This window comes from Mugil cephalus, chromosome 8 (genome assembly GCF_022458985.1).
Source record: "Mugil cephalus isolate CIBA_MC_2020 chromosome 8, CIBA_Mcephalus_1.1, whole genome shotgun sequence".
NCBI lineage: Eukaryota > Metazoa > Chordata > Actinopteri > Mugiliformes > Mugilidae > Mugil > Mugil cephalus.
The window spans coordinates 26,257,923-26,277,266 of NC_061777.1; the positions used below are offsets into that span (position 1 = coordinate 26,257,923).

Below are 19,344 nucleotides of genomic sequence, written 5' to 3' on the forward strand. Positions count from 1 at the left end.
TTCACACACATACAATTCACATACACGTTCACACTTCCAGCACAGTCAGTCTTTGTGATGTTGCTGTTGCTCACTTTGCAGTGCTCAAAGATGGCTCAGTCACAGATGACAAAAGTGAAAGTGCGACTCATTTCCTGCCCTATATGTGTTAGAAAAAGTTAGTTTTATAATGAGATGCCGGTCAGGCTGAGGTTTGCGTTGTCGTCCTCTGCAGGCGCTCCAGGCTCTTGGCTACGTGCTCAGCAGTGACGGAGATGTGGACTCACTGAGCGCCGATGAGAAGTCAGATGGCGAGGGCAAGAATGACAGGATGTCCACCAGCTCCAGCTCCACCTCCATCACCTCCTCCACAGACACACAGGAGGTGGGGGCCACACACAAGCACACAAAAACTGATGAACAGACGGACAGTGGCCTTTTGAGAAAATATAAGTGTCACCATCATGTGCTGTGGAGATTCAGCTGATCCCAGTGGCACCTTGGTTCATTAAAACTTCAGAGGCCTTTCACTGAAGTGTTATCCTGCCATTAGAAATGGTTGCCTGAAAACTGACTAAAGTCTAAGCAAAAATGTACAAATTAAAGTATGTAATGAGTATGATTGTGTGTTAATTACTGATATGATCAAGGACTTATGTTGAGGTCAAGTTTTTCCGGTGTCTTTATTTACCTTTATTACAGGACATTACTGGGGTATAGGAGTTTGCAGGGTTGGAGTTACAGTAAGAAAGAAGAAATATTAATGAGAAGAAGAACATATAAGGTTTGTGCAGGCCTAGCCAACATCGGGGTGGAGATCTTAATAATGACGTGTCAGACAGGAGTCAAGACACACACATGAAACAGTGCTGTTCTCGTTTCTGGAGCAGCAGTAGAGATCTATTTAGAAAAGTAGCTGTTGAAATATTCTGCTGCATCCCAGATGATGTCGGGGTTTATTTGCATACAGATACGTGAAACTAAGACTGAATATGGACAGCTAGCTGTAGAGGCATGTTAATGCCATGTCTGAACACACCTACCTAAAGCTGGTCATTTGCCCAGATTGTATCAAATACAAGGTCTGAACAGACCCGTAGAGAGAGAGAGGGTGGTTTGAGGAAGGTAAGAGAGACAGTCCGTCTGTCAGTCTGTCAGGTGTGTGATTTGATTGTTTGTAGGGAGGTGGTAAGTGTTCATGGGGTGAATGAGGTGGAGGATGTGACATTTCCTTCCAGCCTTGATGTCCGTGCCTATCATCCTGAGAGTGACTAGAAAGAAACTGTTGTAAAATCATGACCTGTGACTGTTTTCTTCCCTTCATTTTATTATTCTGAAGTTAAGCATCTTATTTTAACATGCACAATTTTCACATTTCATTTATTTCCTCTTACTTTGCAGCTCACTTTTTATTTAATTTAGTTAATGAGAGGAAATTATACATGTCTGCAGTCATATAAATACAGTATATGTCCAGTTATATGTAATATGACAATAAATACATTTTTTGAATTGTACTACTAACTAACTTCTATCACACTAAATAGTTATAAATAGAGTGCTTTTGCTTTAAGAAATGCTTTCTAACTAGACCTCTTTACATTTTGTTGAATACAGTACAGTTGAATACTGCTGTAGCAGGATGAACCGGTTGTTCTCTCTTTTCTCTTGTCTAGTCCAGAGCTCCGGGTCCAATCCTGACAGCGGGAGGTAAAAACCCAGTCATGGAGCTGAATGAGAAACGCCGTGGCCTCAAATATGAGCTGATATCAGAGAGTGGGAGCAGCTATGACAAACGCTTCATCATAGAGGTACAAACACACCCTATTCTGTTTCATAGAGTTCTTGACTTCCTGCCTTCTGAGGAACTGAAGAGGTAGGGAATGTGTTTGATGTTCGGCCTCCTGCACCACAACGTCTTAAAATGGCAGCAGAGATAACTGAACATGAAACCACTTTAATCCCATAAAATCAGCAGGAGATTCTGCAGTCGTGTGGTTTTAACGACTAAATGTAATCTCAGTGTTGTTTAAATGAAGCTGCGTTTATTCTCCGAGGCTTGTTTCTCTGTAATAATTAAAATGACAAATGCATGCCCAATTTTATTCACTGAATAGTAGAGACAATTCAAGGATCAGACCATTTCTGACATTTGAGATGGTCATGGTTAGATTCAGAGTTCAGTGTCACCATTTTTTACAACTAGTTGCTAATTTTCCACGTTTAAAAACGTGTCACTTCCTCTGTTTCAGAATAACCAGTCACATGAGATCTCTGTGTCAATGCTAATGTCTGAAACTTTGTTATTAGACTTGCAGAAACAAGTTTCTGTTCAATCTACTGAACTGTGGGGAAACTGGATGTCTGCTTTCAACTATGCTTATTTATTGAAAGGCCATATACCTGTGCGAATTGTACCATGTATTTTATGAATGAAAAATTGGAGGCTGCTAGACGATAAGATTTTGTTAAGGAAAGTTACCAAACTTCTTGGTTCCAGTTCAGTTTTATTTCTATTGGCTCAAGAAAAATATCACAAAAAAGTGATATAAGTACGACTTACAGAACCCAGAGCATGGTTTGTCTATTTTTAAGTCAGTTTATTTAGAGTAGAAAATCCCACTAAAATCAGTACACAATAGCACAATAGCTCCAGAGGAAACCACGAAGAGCAGTTCACTGCTTTGGTTTAGTTTATTTAATAAAAAAAAGCTGAAACACAGTCATTGGGATTTGTAGAGTTTCTTGAAGAAGTTTCATCCAAGTCTTCAGTTCTAAATGACCAGTGGAGAGAAAATCTGTGGGTGTCCGAAACTCACATGGCTAGTGTTGTAAATAACGGGATACTCACCTGAAGCTGGAGGAATTTGGTTCCTGTTAACTGCATAAATAAAGTATCTATCAAACTAACTACAGAAGGACTCTCAAGGTGGGAACAAGGGTGAAATTTATTGGGGGCAGATGTTTGGATTATATTGTAAATTGATGTCAGTTTTCTAGTTTGACAGATGTTTTCTTTTACTCCTTTTTCAAACCATCTTTCATTTTTGACTCAAGTGTAGACGTTGTTGCACTCAAATGAATCTCCACTCTAGTCATACGAGTTTCTGATTGGTGAAAACTACAGATGTACCTATTGTCCTTGTTGTTGTGACCACCATTTAGTGTCCTAAACTCCCATGTAACAATCATGTGTAAAAGTGAAACCACTTGTCATATACAGTCCACACACAACACCATATAATAAGATAATTTATTTAGATTTTGGATGAAATGTCTTCTAGAAACCTAACAACAACAACAAAGCATCATTACAAGTGGGAATGGGTTTTCAGCAAAGTGCCAACATACAGGTGCTGGCCAGTAAATTAGAATATCATCAAAAAGTTGAATTATTTCAGTAATTCCATTCAAAAGGTGAAACTTGTATACTGTATACTTTCCTTCCACACATAGTGATATATTTCAAGTGTTTATTCATTTTCATTTTTATTATTACAACTGACAGCTAATGAAAACACCAAATTCAGTATCTCAGAAAATTTGAATATTCTGAAAAGGCTCAATATAGAAGACACCTGGTGCCACACTAATCAGCTGATTAACTCAAAACACCTGCAAAGGCCTTTAAAAGGTTCCTCAGTCTTGTTCTGAAGGCTCCACAATCATGGGGAAGACTTCTGACTTAACAGTTGTCCAAAAGACGACCATTGACACCTTGTAAAGGAGGGCAAGACACAAAAGTTGATTGCTAAAGAAGCTGGCTGTTCGCAGAGCTCTGTGTCCAAGCACATTAACAGACAGGCGAAGGGACGGAAAAAATGTGGTAGAAAAAAGTGTACAAGCTCTAGGGATAACCGCACCCTGCAGAGAATTGTGACGACAAACCCATTCAAAAATGTGGGGGAGATCCACAAAGAGTGGACTGCAGCTGGAGTCAGCGCTTCAAGAACCACCACGAAGAGACGCATGAAAGACATGGGATTCAGCTGTCGCATTCCGTGTGTCAAGCCACTCTTGAACAAGAAACAGCGTAAGAAGCGTCTCGCCTGGGCCAAGGATAAAAAGGACTGGACTGCTGCTGAGTGGTCCAAAGTTATGTTTTCTGATGAAAGCAAATTTTGCATTTCCTTTGGAAATCAAGGACCCAGAGTCTGGAGGAAGAGTGGAGAAGCATAGAATCCACGTTGCATGAGGTCCAGTGTAAAGTTTCCACCGTCAGTGATGGTGTGGGGTGCCATGTCATCTGCCGGTGTTGGCCCACTCTGTTTCCTGAGGTCCAAGGTCAATGCAGCTGTCTACCAGGAAGTTTTAGAGCACTTCATGCTTCCTGCTGCTGACCAACTTTATGGAGATGCAGATTTCACTTTTCAACAGGACTTGGCACCTGCACACAGTGCCAAAACCACCAGTACCTGGTTCAAGGACCATGGTATCCCTGTCCTTGATTGGCCAGCAAACTCGCCTGACCTTAACCCCATAGAAAATCTATGGGGTATTGTGAAGCGGAAGATGCAATGCGCTAGACCCAACAATGCAGAAGAGCTGAAGACGACTATCAGAGCAACCTGGGCTCTCATAACACCTGAGCAGTGCCACAGACTGATCGAGTCCATGCCACGCCGCATTAATGCAGTGATTGAGGCAAAAGGAGCCCCGACTAAGTATTGAGTGCTATACATGCGCATGCTTTTCATGTTCATTCTTTTCAGTTGGCCAACATTTCTAAAACATTTTTTTCATTGGCCTTTTCAATATTCTAATTTTTTGAGATGCCAAATTTGGAGTTTTCATTAGTTGTCACTTATAAATATCAAAATTAAAAGAAATAAACATTGGAAATACATCGGTCTGTGTGCATTGCATGAATATAATGTACAAGTTTCACCTTTTGAATGGAATTACTGAAATAATTCAACTTTTTGATGATATTCTAATTTACTGGCCAGCACCTGTATTAGCCTTAGATATTGCCTTAGCAGCTAGCACCCTCCAATTTTTCCATCATAACATACATGGTACTCTGAAACAGAAAAAGATACCTGATAGGCCCACTTCAAAGCTTTCTATCAAAACGTCCGGTTTATCATTCTCTATGCATGTGCTACCTACTGTTAAGCTGTCCTGTGTTTAATAAGAGGACCTCCTGCCTTGTCTTTGTGTGCGGTGACAGGTGGAAGTGGACAAGCAGGTTTTTCGGGGTACTGGTCCCAATAAGAAAGTAGCCAAGGCCAGCGCTGCGCTAGCCGCCCTAAACAGCCTCTTCTCTGGCTCCAAATCTTTGACCAACAAGAAGAAACGGCCAAACCCTCAAGTGAGTAAATGTCTGGCTGACTGGGAGAGTTATCAGGATGTATTTTTTAACATGTCTTCATTAGTAGTTTGACAACCATGGGACAAACTGGTCTGACCCTGAAATGTGTTTTTTTTGTACAGCCAAAGCGACCCGTGGCCTCGGTGCTGACACTCCCAGCACTCGCCACCAGACCTCCACGAGTCCCCATAATCCCCAGAGCTCCCTACATCAGCACCCCACCCACACATGGGTACATCCCTCCAGGTGAGTCACATGTACAATTACAAAGCAACAACAACTGTCCCACAACTTCCTGCTTGTTCTTACTCCTGCTTTTATTCCTCTTTCCCATCTAGTCCCTGCTCTTCCTAATGTCCTCCCTGCTCTTTTGACTCTCTCCCCTCTTCTTACTCTTATCTATCTTCTTGTTCTTTTTCATGACCACTCTCTTCTTCCTCTTCTTTTTCTGCTTCTTTTGCTCTCTTTTCGCTGGCCTCTTCTTTCTTTTTTGCCTCATGCTCTTCCTCAAACTTCTCCATCTTCGTCCTCCAGGTCGTCATCTTCTTCATCTTCATTTTCTCGATTCTCCCCCATCTCTTTGTTCCTCTTCCTCTTCATCTTGTTCTTTCCGCTCTTCTTTTAACTCTGGAATATATTTGTTCCTCTTCTGCACCTTCCCTTTCTTATTTCTCTTCTTTCTCATTTTATTCCTGCTCTGCCTCCTGCACTTCTTCGAACTTTTCGTCTTCTTCTTCTTCCTGCTCCTCTTGCTCCTCTTGTTTCTGTGCTCCTGCTCTTCCTCTTCATTCCTCCAACTCTTCCTAACTCTCCCCCTTCTGTCACTTCTTCCTCCTCATCCTGTTTTGTTCTTCCCAATCCTCTTCTTCTTCTCCCCCTTCTTTTTCTTGTTCTTTCTCTTCTTCCTTTTTCTCTTTTTTATGTTCTTCTTCTTCCTTCCTTCTTCCTCTTCTGCCTTTTGCACTTCTTCTAACACTTCCCCATCTTCTTCTTCTCCCTCTTACTGCTTTTCTTCCTCTTCACCCCTTTGTCTTTTCTCACTCTTCTACCTCCTGATCTTCTTGCTGTTTTTTTCTGTCCTCCGCTTCTCCCACTTTCCTTTGTTGATCCTCTTCTTCTTCCTGTGCTTTTTACTCATCCTCTTCCTCCTCTTCTACTTTGTTTTCTTTTCTTTTCTTTCTACATTTTCCTCATATAAGGTGCCTTTTTCTTTTTCTAAGACTGAATCTTACCATTTGTCTCCCAGGTTTTGGTACTCCTTATGGTTACAGCCCAGCAGGCACCCTTCCTGCTTATGGTAAGTTTATCTGCTTTATAACCAGTCCATCCATTGAATCTGTTCATCACCACATCCCAACATTTGAGTTTCTTTCTCTTCACTCTTCCTCAGGTTTCCCTTCCAGAATGCCCTCAGTAGTTGTCCCTGTCATCAGAGTCCCCACAGCTTACCCCATCTCCCACCTCTTCCCCTATTAGGACTCTTCCCTCACCCACCTCACAGGAAATCACTTTGTTAAAGGAATATCCTTGGCAGTGTATTCACAACACTGCAGTCCACAATCTTTTAAACCAGCAGTACTGTTGGAATATTGCTTATTCCCTCTGCGCTGCAGTAAAGCAACAGCTACATTGATTTGGCTGCTTGAGAGTTTTGTGGCCATGTTGTTATTGTGGAAACACAGAGGGTGACAAACAATTCTGCTCTGTGTGTAAACTGATCAGGTAAATATTACAAAGTACAGAACTAAACATCTACTTTAAATTAGATTTTACTAAAGGGAACTAATTAACCACCCAGCACAACAAACAGACCCTAAAGAAAAGCAAACTAAATTAATAACCACTCAATACTCTTCCTCTTAACATTATAGAACACAAACTACTCAATAAATATAAGATGGAAACTAAGAAACTAAATGAACATCAACTAATACCCAGATTATAGAACCAAAAAGAAAACAACTCTAAAGACTATTATAAAATCAATCATTGTTAGGAAATAAACTTGGTTATAAAGTTTCCAAATCTAAATATCCACCATTATACACTATTTATGGCTTGTTGGCAAGAAAACATGAAAAAAAACAAAAAAAAAATGCTTTGTAAGGAAACAGACTTCTAAATATGCAATACATGCACTTAGGGAATAAATGAGTAAACATCTTCTATAGGGAACTTGTAAACTTATTAACTAAAACCTACTAAATACTCAAAGTAGGGAACTAAAGAACTTACAAGTAATAAACAACTACTAAACAGTGACTGTAGGGAACACCAACAACTAAATACACAAATGCCAAAAAAGCAAATAGGTACAAGCCTCCTACTAGATAATTACTGCCTGAGTGATTATCTTTCAGGTGGTAACAAGTTATTTAACTCCAACAGATGCAATGAGGAGCTTCTCATTTCTTAAACAACCATGTGGAAAGACTCATCCGTGGTCATGGAAAAGAAGTTAGTGTGTTTGAGAAGAGTCAAATCATTGGCATGAATCGAGCACAGAAAACATCAAAGGAGACTGAAGCAGAAACCTCTAACCCCTGTAACTGTCCCACAAATTATTGCAAACGGGAAGGATAGTGAGGAACCATTGTCTTCCAGGAAGAAATGTATTCAGAAAAAAATCCTGATTGATGGTGATCGGCGATCACTTAAACATTTGGTGAAATCAAATAAAAAAAAAGCAGCAGTAGAACTCAGGGCTATGTTTAATAGTGAAAATAAGAACATTTCCACATGTACAATGTGTGAAGGGAAGGCAGCTGTGTAGCCTTAAGAAACCCACTAATCAGGCTAACCAGGAAGAAGGCTTCACTTTGCCAGGGAGCATAAAGATTGGACGCTGAGCAATGAAGGAAGGTCATGTGGTCTGATTAATCTAGATTTACCCAGATGAAGACAGATGAAGCGCTCCCATCATGCCTAGTGTCTACTGTACCAGTCTGTGGGGTCAGTGCTATGATCTGGGGTTGCTGCAGTTGCTCAGGTCTAGGTTCAGCAATATTATGCCCAAATAATGAGCTCAGCTGACTACCTGAACATACTGAATGAACAGGTCATTCTATCAATAGATTTTTTCTTCCCTGACGGTACAGCGATATTCCAAGATGGCAATGCCATGATCCATTGGGCTCAAATAGTGAAAGTGTGGTTCAGGGAGCATGACACATAATTTTCACACATGGATTGGCCACCACAGAGTCCAGACCTGAACCCCACTGAGAATCTTTGGGATGTGCTGAAGAAAGCTTTGTGCAGTGGTCACTCTCTCATCATCAATACAAGATGAAAGTCTGAGTTTACTGGTGGAAATAAGGATTGGTGGAAAATGAATGCAACACTGGATGGAAATAAATCCTGTGACATTGCTGAAGCCTCTTATCCAAACAATGTCACAAAGAATGTGTGCTGTCAAAGCGCTGGTCCAACAAAATATGTGTGACCTTTTTCTGGTGGTGACTTTTTTTGGGAGGCAATGCATAACATGTAGAAAACTAAACAACATAACATACACCAGCTACTTAATATTGACAGTAAAGAACTAAAGGCACTCTAGGGAACCAAAAATGAGAAACAATTAAATGTAAAATGTAGGAAACTAAATATCATGTGAGTGAGATTTAACCCAACATTCATAACAGAGTTTGAAAACTGTCTATTTGGGTAATTGTAAACACATTTCCAACACAGCAGTAAGAAACTAAAGAAAAGGGAATTAATTAACACCAATGTAGCTGATCAGAGCTTATTTGTCACAAGGTTTGTTAGTCCTTTAACATTTTCTCCCGTCTATGGCTGAAACTTCTTATGTATTTTAGTTTCTCTCTTTTCTAAGTGCAGAGAGAAAAAAAAGGTTTGCAATAATCGGTTGCACTGAGAATCCTTTTCCTTTTGTTTGGGCCTCAGATGTTTACAGTTACTGCGTATGAGCCATTTTATGTTGACATTAAATACATTCTTACCCTTGACATTTTATTTTGGCCTGTTTGTAGGCAATATTCTTTATAATAAATGAATATTTTTCTCAAGTAAGTTGTGGTTCATGATGATGTTCAAGAGTTGCCGTGATCCAGTTTTTGCATGCACAAGCTTCTACTGAAAATATACTTTTGGAATATTAACTTGGTTCACTATGTTCAATGGTATAAATGTTTGGTTACCTACATTCACCTATTGAATTTTAAAGTAAATTAGACTTGTAAATTAAACTGTATCATAGAAAAAACTCAATTCTTCCACCTCATGTGTCGACCGAGGGTTCAAAAAGATATCTCTGTTATTATACGTTAAATTTTAACACATCGTTTTTATCAGTTGTAATAATAAGATGTTCTCACATTTTATTAGTTAATGGCACAGCAGCCAAATATTCAGATGACATATCTGTCATACTGCTGATATTAATAAACGTGACAAGCTCCACTAAAGCCACCTAATTATCCTGACATTTAAGGATCCTGCAAAGCAATTAAGAACAATTATGTCTGAAACCAACAGCAGCTATGATATAGTTGGCATGTACAAACTATATCCTGCTTTTAACTGATAGAAAACATCTTACTTTAATGATGTCACAAATGTCACAGGAGCAATTAATGAACCAATACAGGTTAATATGCTGTTTAACCAATAAGTTAACCACTGACTCTGGGTTTATTGTGCAGTTGAGCAACAACTGTACTGCTACTCAAAGCACTTTTATAGTCACAGTGACACATGTCTGCATGTGCTCACATAAGCTCGCACCTATGTGAAATGTCTTGGTTAAGCAAGCATCAGCAGGTTCCAGGGGTCAAACCCCTAATTCTCTGGTTTGTGGACATACCACTCTACCCACTGAGCAGGTTGTTCACGCCCCCAAGTAAATGTTTTCTTTGGTGTTCATATCGTGCCATAATTCGACGCTCCAGAAAAAAATGTTTTGAAATGCTGAAGGTCTCTGACCATCCGATGAATAATGAATTGCATATCTGACACTGCCTTTTGAAAGCTTGCACAACAAAGGTCTGAAAAAAAAAAAAGAATATGTCAGAATATGAGACCACCTAGACATACCTAGAGAAAAAAATACCCCTGCATCAATTGGATAGTCTTAGAACCGATCAGAACCACAAATTCAACTCCAGGGTGCTCATCATGTGACTGTGCGGCTGTTACACTTCTTTCCTAATTAAGTTGAACAGATGTGAAAATTTGATTTGAAATGGGTTCCTAATTCATGCATATCACGTTATTTAGTTAACTAAAAGATGAATCAATTATATGCCATTAAAAGATGAGACATTCTGAGAATACCCAGCTTTAATGATTACAGCAGAGGTGAGATCACCGATTATTCAGTACAAGTAGTTCATCAACTAAAGGTTTTAACCTCAGACAGCTTCGCTGTGACACTGATAATGACGTTTTAACTTTAACAGCAGTTCTTGGTTCAGACCGGTTCTCACGTGTGCTCACATACGTTCATCTGTTAACTCATATTGGTCATCTCTGTTTCTGTTAACATGCTTCATGTCTGTTGTCTGTAGGCGGCCTGTACATCGACAATGCCTATTACCAACCACAGACCATAGCCACCCCTATAATCATCCACCTGGGGCCTCAGGATCTTTTCTGACCACGCCGCTGTACCAAGGCCTAAATAAAACCTTAAGGTCTTGTCGGCACGTCTCGACTACTGTGGTGCTGCTATTCTGGGATCCTAAGCAGCAATACTGAAAGCAATATGAAAGAAGAGAACCTCGCGACAAAGGCTTCAGTGAAGAAGACTTTTTTCAAACACAAAGCAATACTTCTTCTGCCTTTGGGAATCTCAGCGAATTCCCATCTAAACTCAGACTATCCATGTGAACTGATGTATGTAAATACAACATTCATTATCTGTATATGGATGTGCGTGTTTTGAATATATATAAACATGTTAATAGATTTAAATATATCACAAGTTTATAATCTCTTAATGTACATACAGTACTATGTTTGTATTTAAAGCACTGTCAAATATCTATTAATATAACATTTTACAGATTCTCTATAACACTGTATTGGTATATTGATGTTATGTTATCCCACATTAAAAATGACTGCATATAATAGATTTAATTTTGGTTTCTACTTCTGCATCAGACTATGCTAATGCATAAATCTGGCTTAACTGGTCATTTTTCCAATCAGAAGGCAGATACAGCGCTGCTTAAATGATTTTGTGTGATTCAGAATTTTCTACATTTGTAAATAAAAATTACAAAAGAACATCAGCGAATCTCACAAAAGTCCCGAAAGTATACAAATGGAACTGAAATGAAACAGGAATATTTTACTTGTGTATTTGGGAAAAAATGTCAGTGTTGCATATCTTTGAGTTGCAAAAGTAGGTGAACCTGTTGTTGACCTCAAATCAATGTGTCTTCAATCAATGTAACGGGACTCGGATGTGGTTCACTGCCCGTTCAGTTTTGTTTTGTTTTGTTTTTTAAATCATCTTTGTGGTGGTGTATAATGGAAATGACAAAGAGCTTTCTGAAGAAAAAAAAAATCTACAAATCTGAATTATTCCAATGAATTCTAAAAGAAAATGTCGGGACATCCATCTCTGAGTCATGCGGCAAGATAACGACCCCAAGAACACAAGACTTTTTACAACACAGTGTTTAAAGAAGATCAAAATGAAAAATTACCAAGTCATAGTCTGGACCTTAATGAAAAAAAAAATCCAATCCAAAAGAAATGATGTGGAAGGACCTGAAGCAAGCAGTTCATGTGAGGAAGCCCACCAACATCTCAGAACTGAAGTGATTCTAGACTGAAGAATGGAATAAAATTCCTGCAGTAGACAAGTGATCAGCAGTGGAAACGTTTAGTTGTTGTTTAGTTGCTCAAGGCGGTCACACTAGGTAACGAAAACAAGGGTTCACTTACTTTTGCAGCCCCCTGATGATCATAGTGTACTGATTTCTTTCCTTGAATACATGCACATGTATAATATGTGTTTAATTTGCTTAATTGGAAGTCAAGTGATGTTTTGAGTCATTTTTATGCAGAAATGTGAAATAACTACGCAAAAATAACACATACACAAACAAAAGCGTCACGCTAATTATTTTCCATTTTTCTGCACACTGAAATATTTTTCTTCAAAAATTATTCAAATAAGACATAATAAATTCTCTAAATAATTTAATTTAAACAAAAATGTTGGCCACTGTTGGCATAAACTGTTGCAGATGTTCATGAACAGAAACCTGTTAGAAATCTCATATTTATCAGTACAATCATGATGTATGTAGTTTAGGATCAAACTGAAATGAACTGAGAAACTGTTTTAAATAACAAAGAATGTCTTCAAATAAATATATTTGAAGAGAAAGACGTCACTGTATGGCAAATTTATTTATCTGGATTCATCCCTCCATGTTGGAATAAGCAGTAACTAATCATAATTTAGTTTCATGTATGGAAAATTACAGCAGATGCAAGTGGAATAGAGTTTAGTTTTAAGTCCATTTTTCACAGTTACTGACAATTAATCTTAGTAAATATTTCCTTTCTTAGATTCTTCTGAGAATTTGTTTTTCTTTTGAATAATATTAAATGTAGAATTCCTTTTATCACCTTCACCAGAAGTTTATACACTTGACTTTTTTGTCCCTGTTGTTTGTTGTCCCTTGAGGTCGCTGTGGATTTGGAAATAATAATAATAATAATCAAGGAACAGAAAAACAAGAACAAGTCAGACAAAAAACAACCAATGACACGATAAGAATAACCTTAAAAGGTTAAACACCACAGAGGTACTGGCGACATGCAGTCACTCCTTTAAGTGCATTTTTCAAAAAAAGAAATAAATCTCTGTTACTGTCCTTAGGAATAAAGAGCCAGAACTGATCAGAAATGTCTCATGAATTCAGCAGGGAGTCCATCTGACCCAGGAGTCAGGCCCGTAGGCATGTTTTCTGATGCAGTTCTCCATGGTCAGTGGCGCATCCAAGAAATTTCTTTCTGCTACAGTCAGTTGGGGCAGACTGAGGTTTTTGAGGAAGGCCTGAATGTTGTCAGGGTTTGGGTTGGTAGTTGTTGGATATCATTTTTTATAAAAGCTGTAAAAGGTATGATAATTTCCTGGGGTGCTTGAGTGTGTTTGCCGCTTGAGTCCTGAACTGCACTTATAAGAGATTTTTCTCTGTTGCGTTAGAGTTGATTTACAAGAAAATTGCAAGAGATTTTTGTTGTGCTCAAAATTTTGGTATGAAGTATAAATTCAGTTTTTAAGATATTTTCTGATTGTAATTTCACATGTTGTAATTGGGTCCATAATTGTTCATATGGCTTTTCAGAATATTGCTCTGTTAGTTCTTTAATCTTATCCTCTTATCCTTCTCTGCTTGTTGAGAAGAGTAAGATATAATTTTGCCTCTGATTACAGCTTTCCTGGTGTTCCAGATCAGAGATGGAGATAAATTTGAAGAGTCATTTATTTCCAAAAAGCACTATTCTAGTTCTATTTGAAGGTGGAGGGACACCGGTGCGTGATCACTGATTATAATAGGGTGTATACTGGTGTTGATTCTTTGCACAATACTGTAGAGTTTGACAGGAAAAGGTCAATTCTAGAAAAAGAGTGGTGCATTGGGGAGAAGGTGTATTCCCTCTTTGTGGGGTTTTTGATTCTCCAACCATCGGCAAGTCACCCATGGTATTCATTGAGGACTTTGTGCGTGTTATTTTGTGTGTGCCGTGTTATGAGACCGATCTATGGAAGGATTCACGACTGTGTTCCCTCCAATGACTGTAGTTGGGTTGACTGATGTCAGATAAAAACAATTAAAAAAACTGTGGAAGAAGGCCGGATCATCGTTATTCAGAGCATAGGCATTTACAGATGTGTATAATTTATTAAAGATTGACGCCTGAACAATAATGTACCTTCTGTGTCAGTTATCATATTGTTTCAAGTGAATAGAAGCCTCCTGTGGAAAATTTGGATCTATAAGTGATTTTTCTTCTGAATCTTGTAGGTGAGTTTCCTGAATGAGGAAGATATCTGCTTTTAACTTGAAGATTAACTTGATGATATAATTATAATATTAGTCTATATTAATATAATCTAGTAAAGGTCTTGATTTAATCGATCTAATCTACCAGCGCTATGCCGCAATGAACAATTCAGACCTTACATGGTCACTTGATGTCACCCAGCATCTATAAAGTATTTAAGTAGGAAAGGAGGCTCTTATATGTTGACACACTGAATCTGATGACATGCATACCTTACCCTTACCTTTGATCAGTAAAATCTCACTTTCTGATTTGTAACAGTCACACAAAATACAGGGATTTAAAACAGGTGCAAACTGAATAGAAGATGTTTAAGAGAAGATTTGGAAATGTGCATGGTGTTTCTTCCTAAACTCTTCTTCATCGGGGTGAGTCACGCATGGCTGCTGAGGAGCTAATTACATCTGAGTGAATGAAAAGAGAGTGAAAGAAATATCTGATTACACGCTGCGAGGCTCAGACAAACAGCACAAACAAGACATTTAAGAAAGCTGTTTATATGAAAAGCTGTGCCTGTTAACAAGAAGAAATGTGTTAGGAAGGCTGTTCGTAACTCTGCAGGAAACTTATCTGGTCTCCAGTTTCCCACTGACGTTTCTCAGAGCTATATGGCATCTACAGGAGGCTAACCCAGACTTTAAACATTTTATTTTTCCACTGGGTTTAAGTCAACACTACTTATTGCCACATCTTCTTTGTTTTCCTGATGCATCAGTGTTTTCACCTTCATGACTGATGTATTGATTTGTATCCAGTAAATAAACTTTCACCTGTCCTAAATCTGCAGGTTGTTCGGTTTAATGGCTAGGGTTTTTGTTTTTTAGTAAAATCTGAAAAACTCAGATTCAGTTGAATACATTCATTAAATCAGCTGGGGGAACATGTCCAGCTCAGTTAATTTCCAATCAAATAGTGGCAGTAACAATACAAATTGTGTTCAAGCAGAAGTGTGGTGGTGGAAAGGAAGCTCATATGGAGGGATTCAGCTGCCTAAGGTCAGCCAGGTAGAGACAGAATGTACATACTGTACATACACTGTTAGTGACAGCAGTTGTTCTATTGTAGGTGAGTTAGCTGCCATAATGATTGAATATAAGAGGAATCATAGGCAGGTTGAGGAATTGTTCAAGGTAGGAGTGGATAAGTTTATGAAGACTGGGCAGGTTGACGAGACCAGGAGAACAGATAAGTAGTATGATGCTGCACAGGTCAGAATCACACAACTCCAGGCCGCAGACACTCGAAAAAAGATGGTGGTGGTGATAACTTATTGCGTTATAACTGACATCCCGGATCAATAACTAAGGAAACAATGTTAAGACAAGGGGGACGATTGCTTCCTCTCATGGTTCAGTGTACAGTGAGCTACAAACAAGTTTTCATCAAAATGAGCTGGCAGACAACATTAGTCTGGCACCCGGCTGAGAGAGTGTGCAGGGACCATCTACAAAGTGCGCCAAAAAAAAAGCAGCTAGAGAAATATTCAAGAACTTCACTAATATTCGCTGTAGCATGACAGAAATAACAGAGATACCAGAAATCTGCTATCTGTAAGGCTACAAGAACCATGTGACCCTAGTATAATCATTTAAAAGCTACCAAATACTAACAAGGTGTATGTAAACTTCTGGGGGAAAAAAGTCTGATATTATTGTGCAAATTCAAATTCTTTAAATTAAGGAGTGGTCCTCAGTAATCTAAAACAGGTGTGTTTTACTTGAAATAAATGTCAGGGACTGAGTTTAGTTGTCCAGATGGTCTAACAAGCGTTGGAGAAGATCAACCAAGCTGGTCATCTTTTTCTACTCATCAATTCATGACTGGAGACATAGGTGGAGGAAACAACTTCTTCTTCTTCTCCTGGTCTATTTCCAGCAGAAATATATGATATATATATGAATATATGATGAATATGATAAATGATGGCAGCTTTTTGACAGACTGTTTCATACATGCTGCTGCTTTAAACCGATCAGCCAGAGAAAAGTATTCAGCCACCCCAGAGCTGAGCCATTTATCAATTTAGTGGCATCAGACTTAATCTTTTTTCACCATGCTGTCAGAGGTAATTGTTTTGGGTCAAACAGACTCTACAACATGATTTGTGTGTGCTTTATCAGTGGCACTGATGTTTTGTTTTTTATGAGGCAGAAACATGTGAGCGCGCTCAGTAAGGATGGTATCAGATGGAGGTCCAGAGCCTGCTGGTATTTATAGCAGTGAGTGAGAGGCCAGAAGGTGTTGGATTACGCAACATAGATACATGCCGCCCTCACTGATGGTAGTTTGCTATCCTGTATCAAGCACTCAGGACTGAGATGCAAGGCAGCCATTCAGTAGACTTGGTTTATTCACCTTCTGAGACTGAGACACTGGCACCATAAGTGTACCAGCTGGATGAAGGGCATATTCTCTAGATCAGGGGTTGGCCACCTTCAGCACTCAAAGAGCTGTTTGGACCCATTTCCCACAGAAAAGAAAACACTGAGAGCCACAAAACCCCTTTGACATCTAAAATTATGTTTTTTTTTGTTTTTTTTAACCTCTGTGCTAGGCCTATTTATAAAAAAACTGTAATGTGTTGCATTTATGAAATTAAAGAAGTCCTACCCAGCAAAAATTAGTTGAAAAGACATTGAAAAGACGTCACTGCTATGCGTCCAAACAAGTCTACATTTGGTTGAAAAGTGAAAGGTGAAAATCTGTCATTTTCAGGTCGCTGAAAAGACGTCTTCAAAAAAACGCCTGTTACGCCCTGTCTATGGGTCTAGGACGTAGCATAAAAAAAGGCCCCCATCTTGGGTGGCAATGGTCATTCCGACATAAAGCCATTCCGACATTAGGCCATAATTGTAGGAATGGCAACACATAACCCTTTAATCAAACGTCCCATCATTCCGAAAATTTTTGCCTCCTGAGGTCGGAATGGTGGTATGTTATCCATTTTTAGTGTTGCCATTCTGACAAAGTGCCTTTACCCTGGCATCATATGCAACATTAATTATTACAATTAACATGCCGAGACTGACAACTGTGATGCCCACTCCATTAGCCAAAAAGTCGGAATCTGATAACATTACGATCACCACCACTGACGAGCGATCTCCTCCCTGTCCTTTTCTAAAATTGTTAGGTTTAGTTGAGGAAATAGAGTATGCTATTATAAAATAACTTCAAATCAAATCTTTAATCAATGATAAGTGTGCATCTCTCTCTCTGTTTGTCTATGTTTATCGCTCCTTTTGCGCAATAAACAATTTGAATATAATTAATTTGCTTTTGGAGTGAAAATCACCACGACCCCACTAATGACATTGTCAGGATCTGTACTCGACACACCTCAATGACCGCTGTCACATGCACACATCAGATCAGACTGAAATAGTGTGTGATGGAAAACCACGACTGTCTGCTTCCCGTTCAATGCACCTCCTCCTTCAGATGGCTTCCACTGACTGTATCACATCTGTACACATGTCTTAAAACATGAAAAAAAGAACACACACACACACAGAAGTATGACCATTTCCCTATGGAAACTAAAACCGTGTCGAAATGCCGGGACGAAACTTTGTCGGAATAGCGGGACGTCCGTATGGCGGAATGGTGACATGTCTGAATAGTAGAATGTCGGAGTGGCAGCATGTAACCCCCCATCTTCCCCAAGTCCCAAGCAGCCACAAGAAACAAAATTGCTTGCTGACAGTCGCCATCTTGGATTTTTAAACATCTCCCTCTCTGCTGGATATCCAATAGGAAATCAACTTAGAAACCCCAGCCAATCCCACATCGACTACGACACGCACCCATCTGCATAAACAGAGATAGGAAGGAAAAGAAAAACACGGAGCACCCACTCCTGCCAAACAATAATACGTCAGGTCAGGGCATTGAAACGACGTCTCTGAATTATTCTTCATCATGAGATCATATATTCATAATTATTACAATGTTATGAAATATAGAATCACAAATTCATGATTGAATTTTTACTCAAGAATTAGACATAATTCACAAAAAAAGTGAAAGATTTGTTTACAATTTACATTAACATTGTGAAGAAATAAACACTTTTCAATACCTAAGAAATTAACATTTAACAACAAAATGCAAACACATGGCAGTAACATGTTTACAATATTTGACTACAAAAAGTGCACAAAAAAACTAAAACGTTCACCCCTTTAAAGAAAATTAGACGTAATTGACAAAAAAGTAAAATATTAGTTCTCCATAATATGTATTAACAATTTTAATAATATTTTAAATACCTATTTACTCATTGCACTCAGTCAGTCATAAGCCAACCTTGCAGGAGGCTAGGCTGTGACGATACAGTTCTATCAAAGCAACACAACACTAATGTTACACACTGTAAAATAATTACTTGACCTTACTTAAAGTATGCAAACTCATTGCCTCAAAAAGAAAAAAAAATAAGAAAACTAATCTTAAGAATACTGAGTTAGAAAAGCTTGTTTATTTTAAGTGTGCAATACTAAATCAAGGAGTACAACTAAAAATGTAACTTATGTCATGTAAGTTAATAGCCATGCTTAGTGTTAACTTTTAGTGTTACATTTTTTTATTTTGTGTGGACTGCTTGATACTAATTTAACCCCACTTACACTTATTAAATACTTACTACTTACTACTCACTCTTTTTTTTCAGTTCACTTAAATTAAACAAACCAATTATGGGTCAATTAATGGGTCCTTGTCCTTCTTCTTCTCTCTCTCTCTCTCCCTCTCCCATTATCTATTTAGCTGTTTTTACCTAATAAAGGGGAAAACATCAGAAAAATATACTTTAAAAGAACACTCACTGGGTTTGTTTAGCTGCATTACAATTTTTTATTTATTTTGAGATCATGAACAAGCCAGCTCAGTTGCATGAAAGCATAAAACTTTCTCTTATAACGGGAGCACATTAATGACTGGATAACTTACAGTTATGTGCTATCTGACAGCTGAAGCTCTTTACTAGTCTAAGT

General features: G+C 38.6%; 1 protein-coding gene across 3 annotated transcripts in view; it reads left to right on the forward strand.

Moving 5' to 3' along the window:
* Positions 1-12,662, forward strand: part of LOC125012590 (spermatid perinuclear RNA-binding protein-like) — a 61,167-nt gene extending 48,505 nt beyond the window's left edge. Inside the window, exons 13-19 of one of the 3 annotated variants that reach the window (XR_007113306.1) lie at positions 215-364; positions 1,656-1,790; positions 5,153-5,293; positions 5,416-5,539; positions 6,540-6,590; positions 6,684-7,015; positions 10,825-12,662. Coding sequence is in view for 2 of the 3 variants with exons in the window: in XM_047592601.1 (XP_047448557.1) it covers positions 215-364; positions 1,656-1,790; positions 5,153-5,293; positions 5,416-5,539; positions 6,540-6,590; positions 10,825-10,913 (690 nt within the window). In the remaining variant the exon portion in view is untranslated. Of the gene's footprint in view, positions 1-214; positions 365-1,655; positions 1,791-5,152; positions 5,294-5,415; positions 5,540-6,539; positions 6,591-6,683 lie in introns of all 3 variants that reach the window. The other 2 variants (XM_047592602.1, XM_047592601.1) reach the window with 2 other exon arrangements.
* The last annotated feature ends 6,682 nt before the right edge of the window (positions 12,663-19,344 follow it).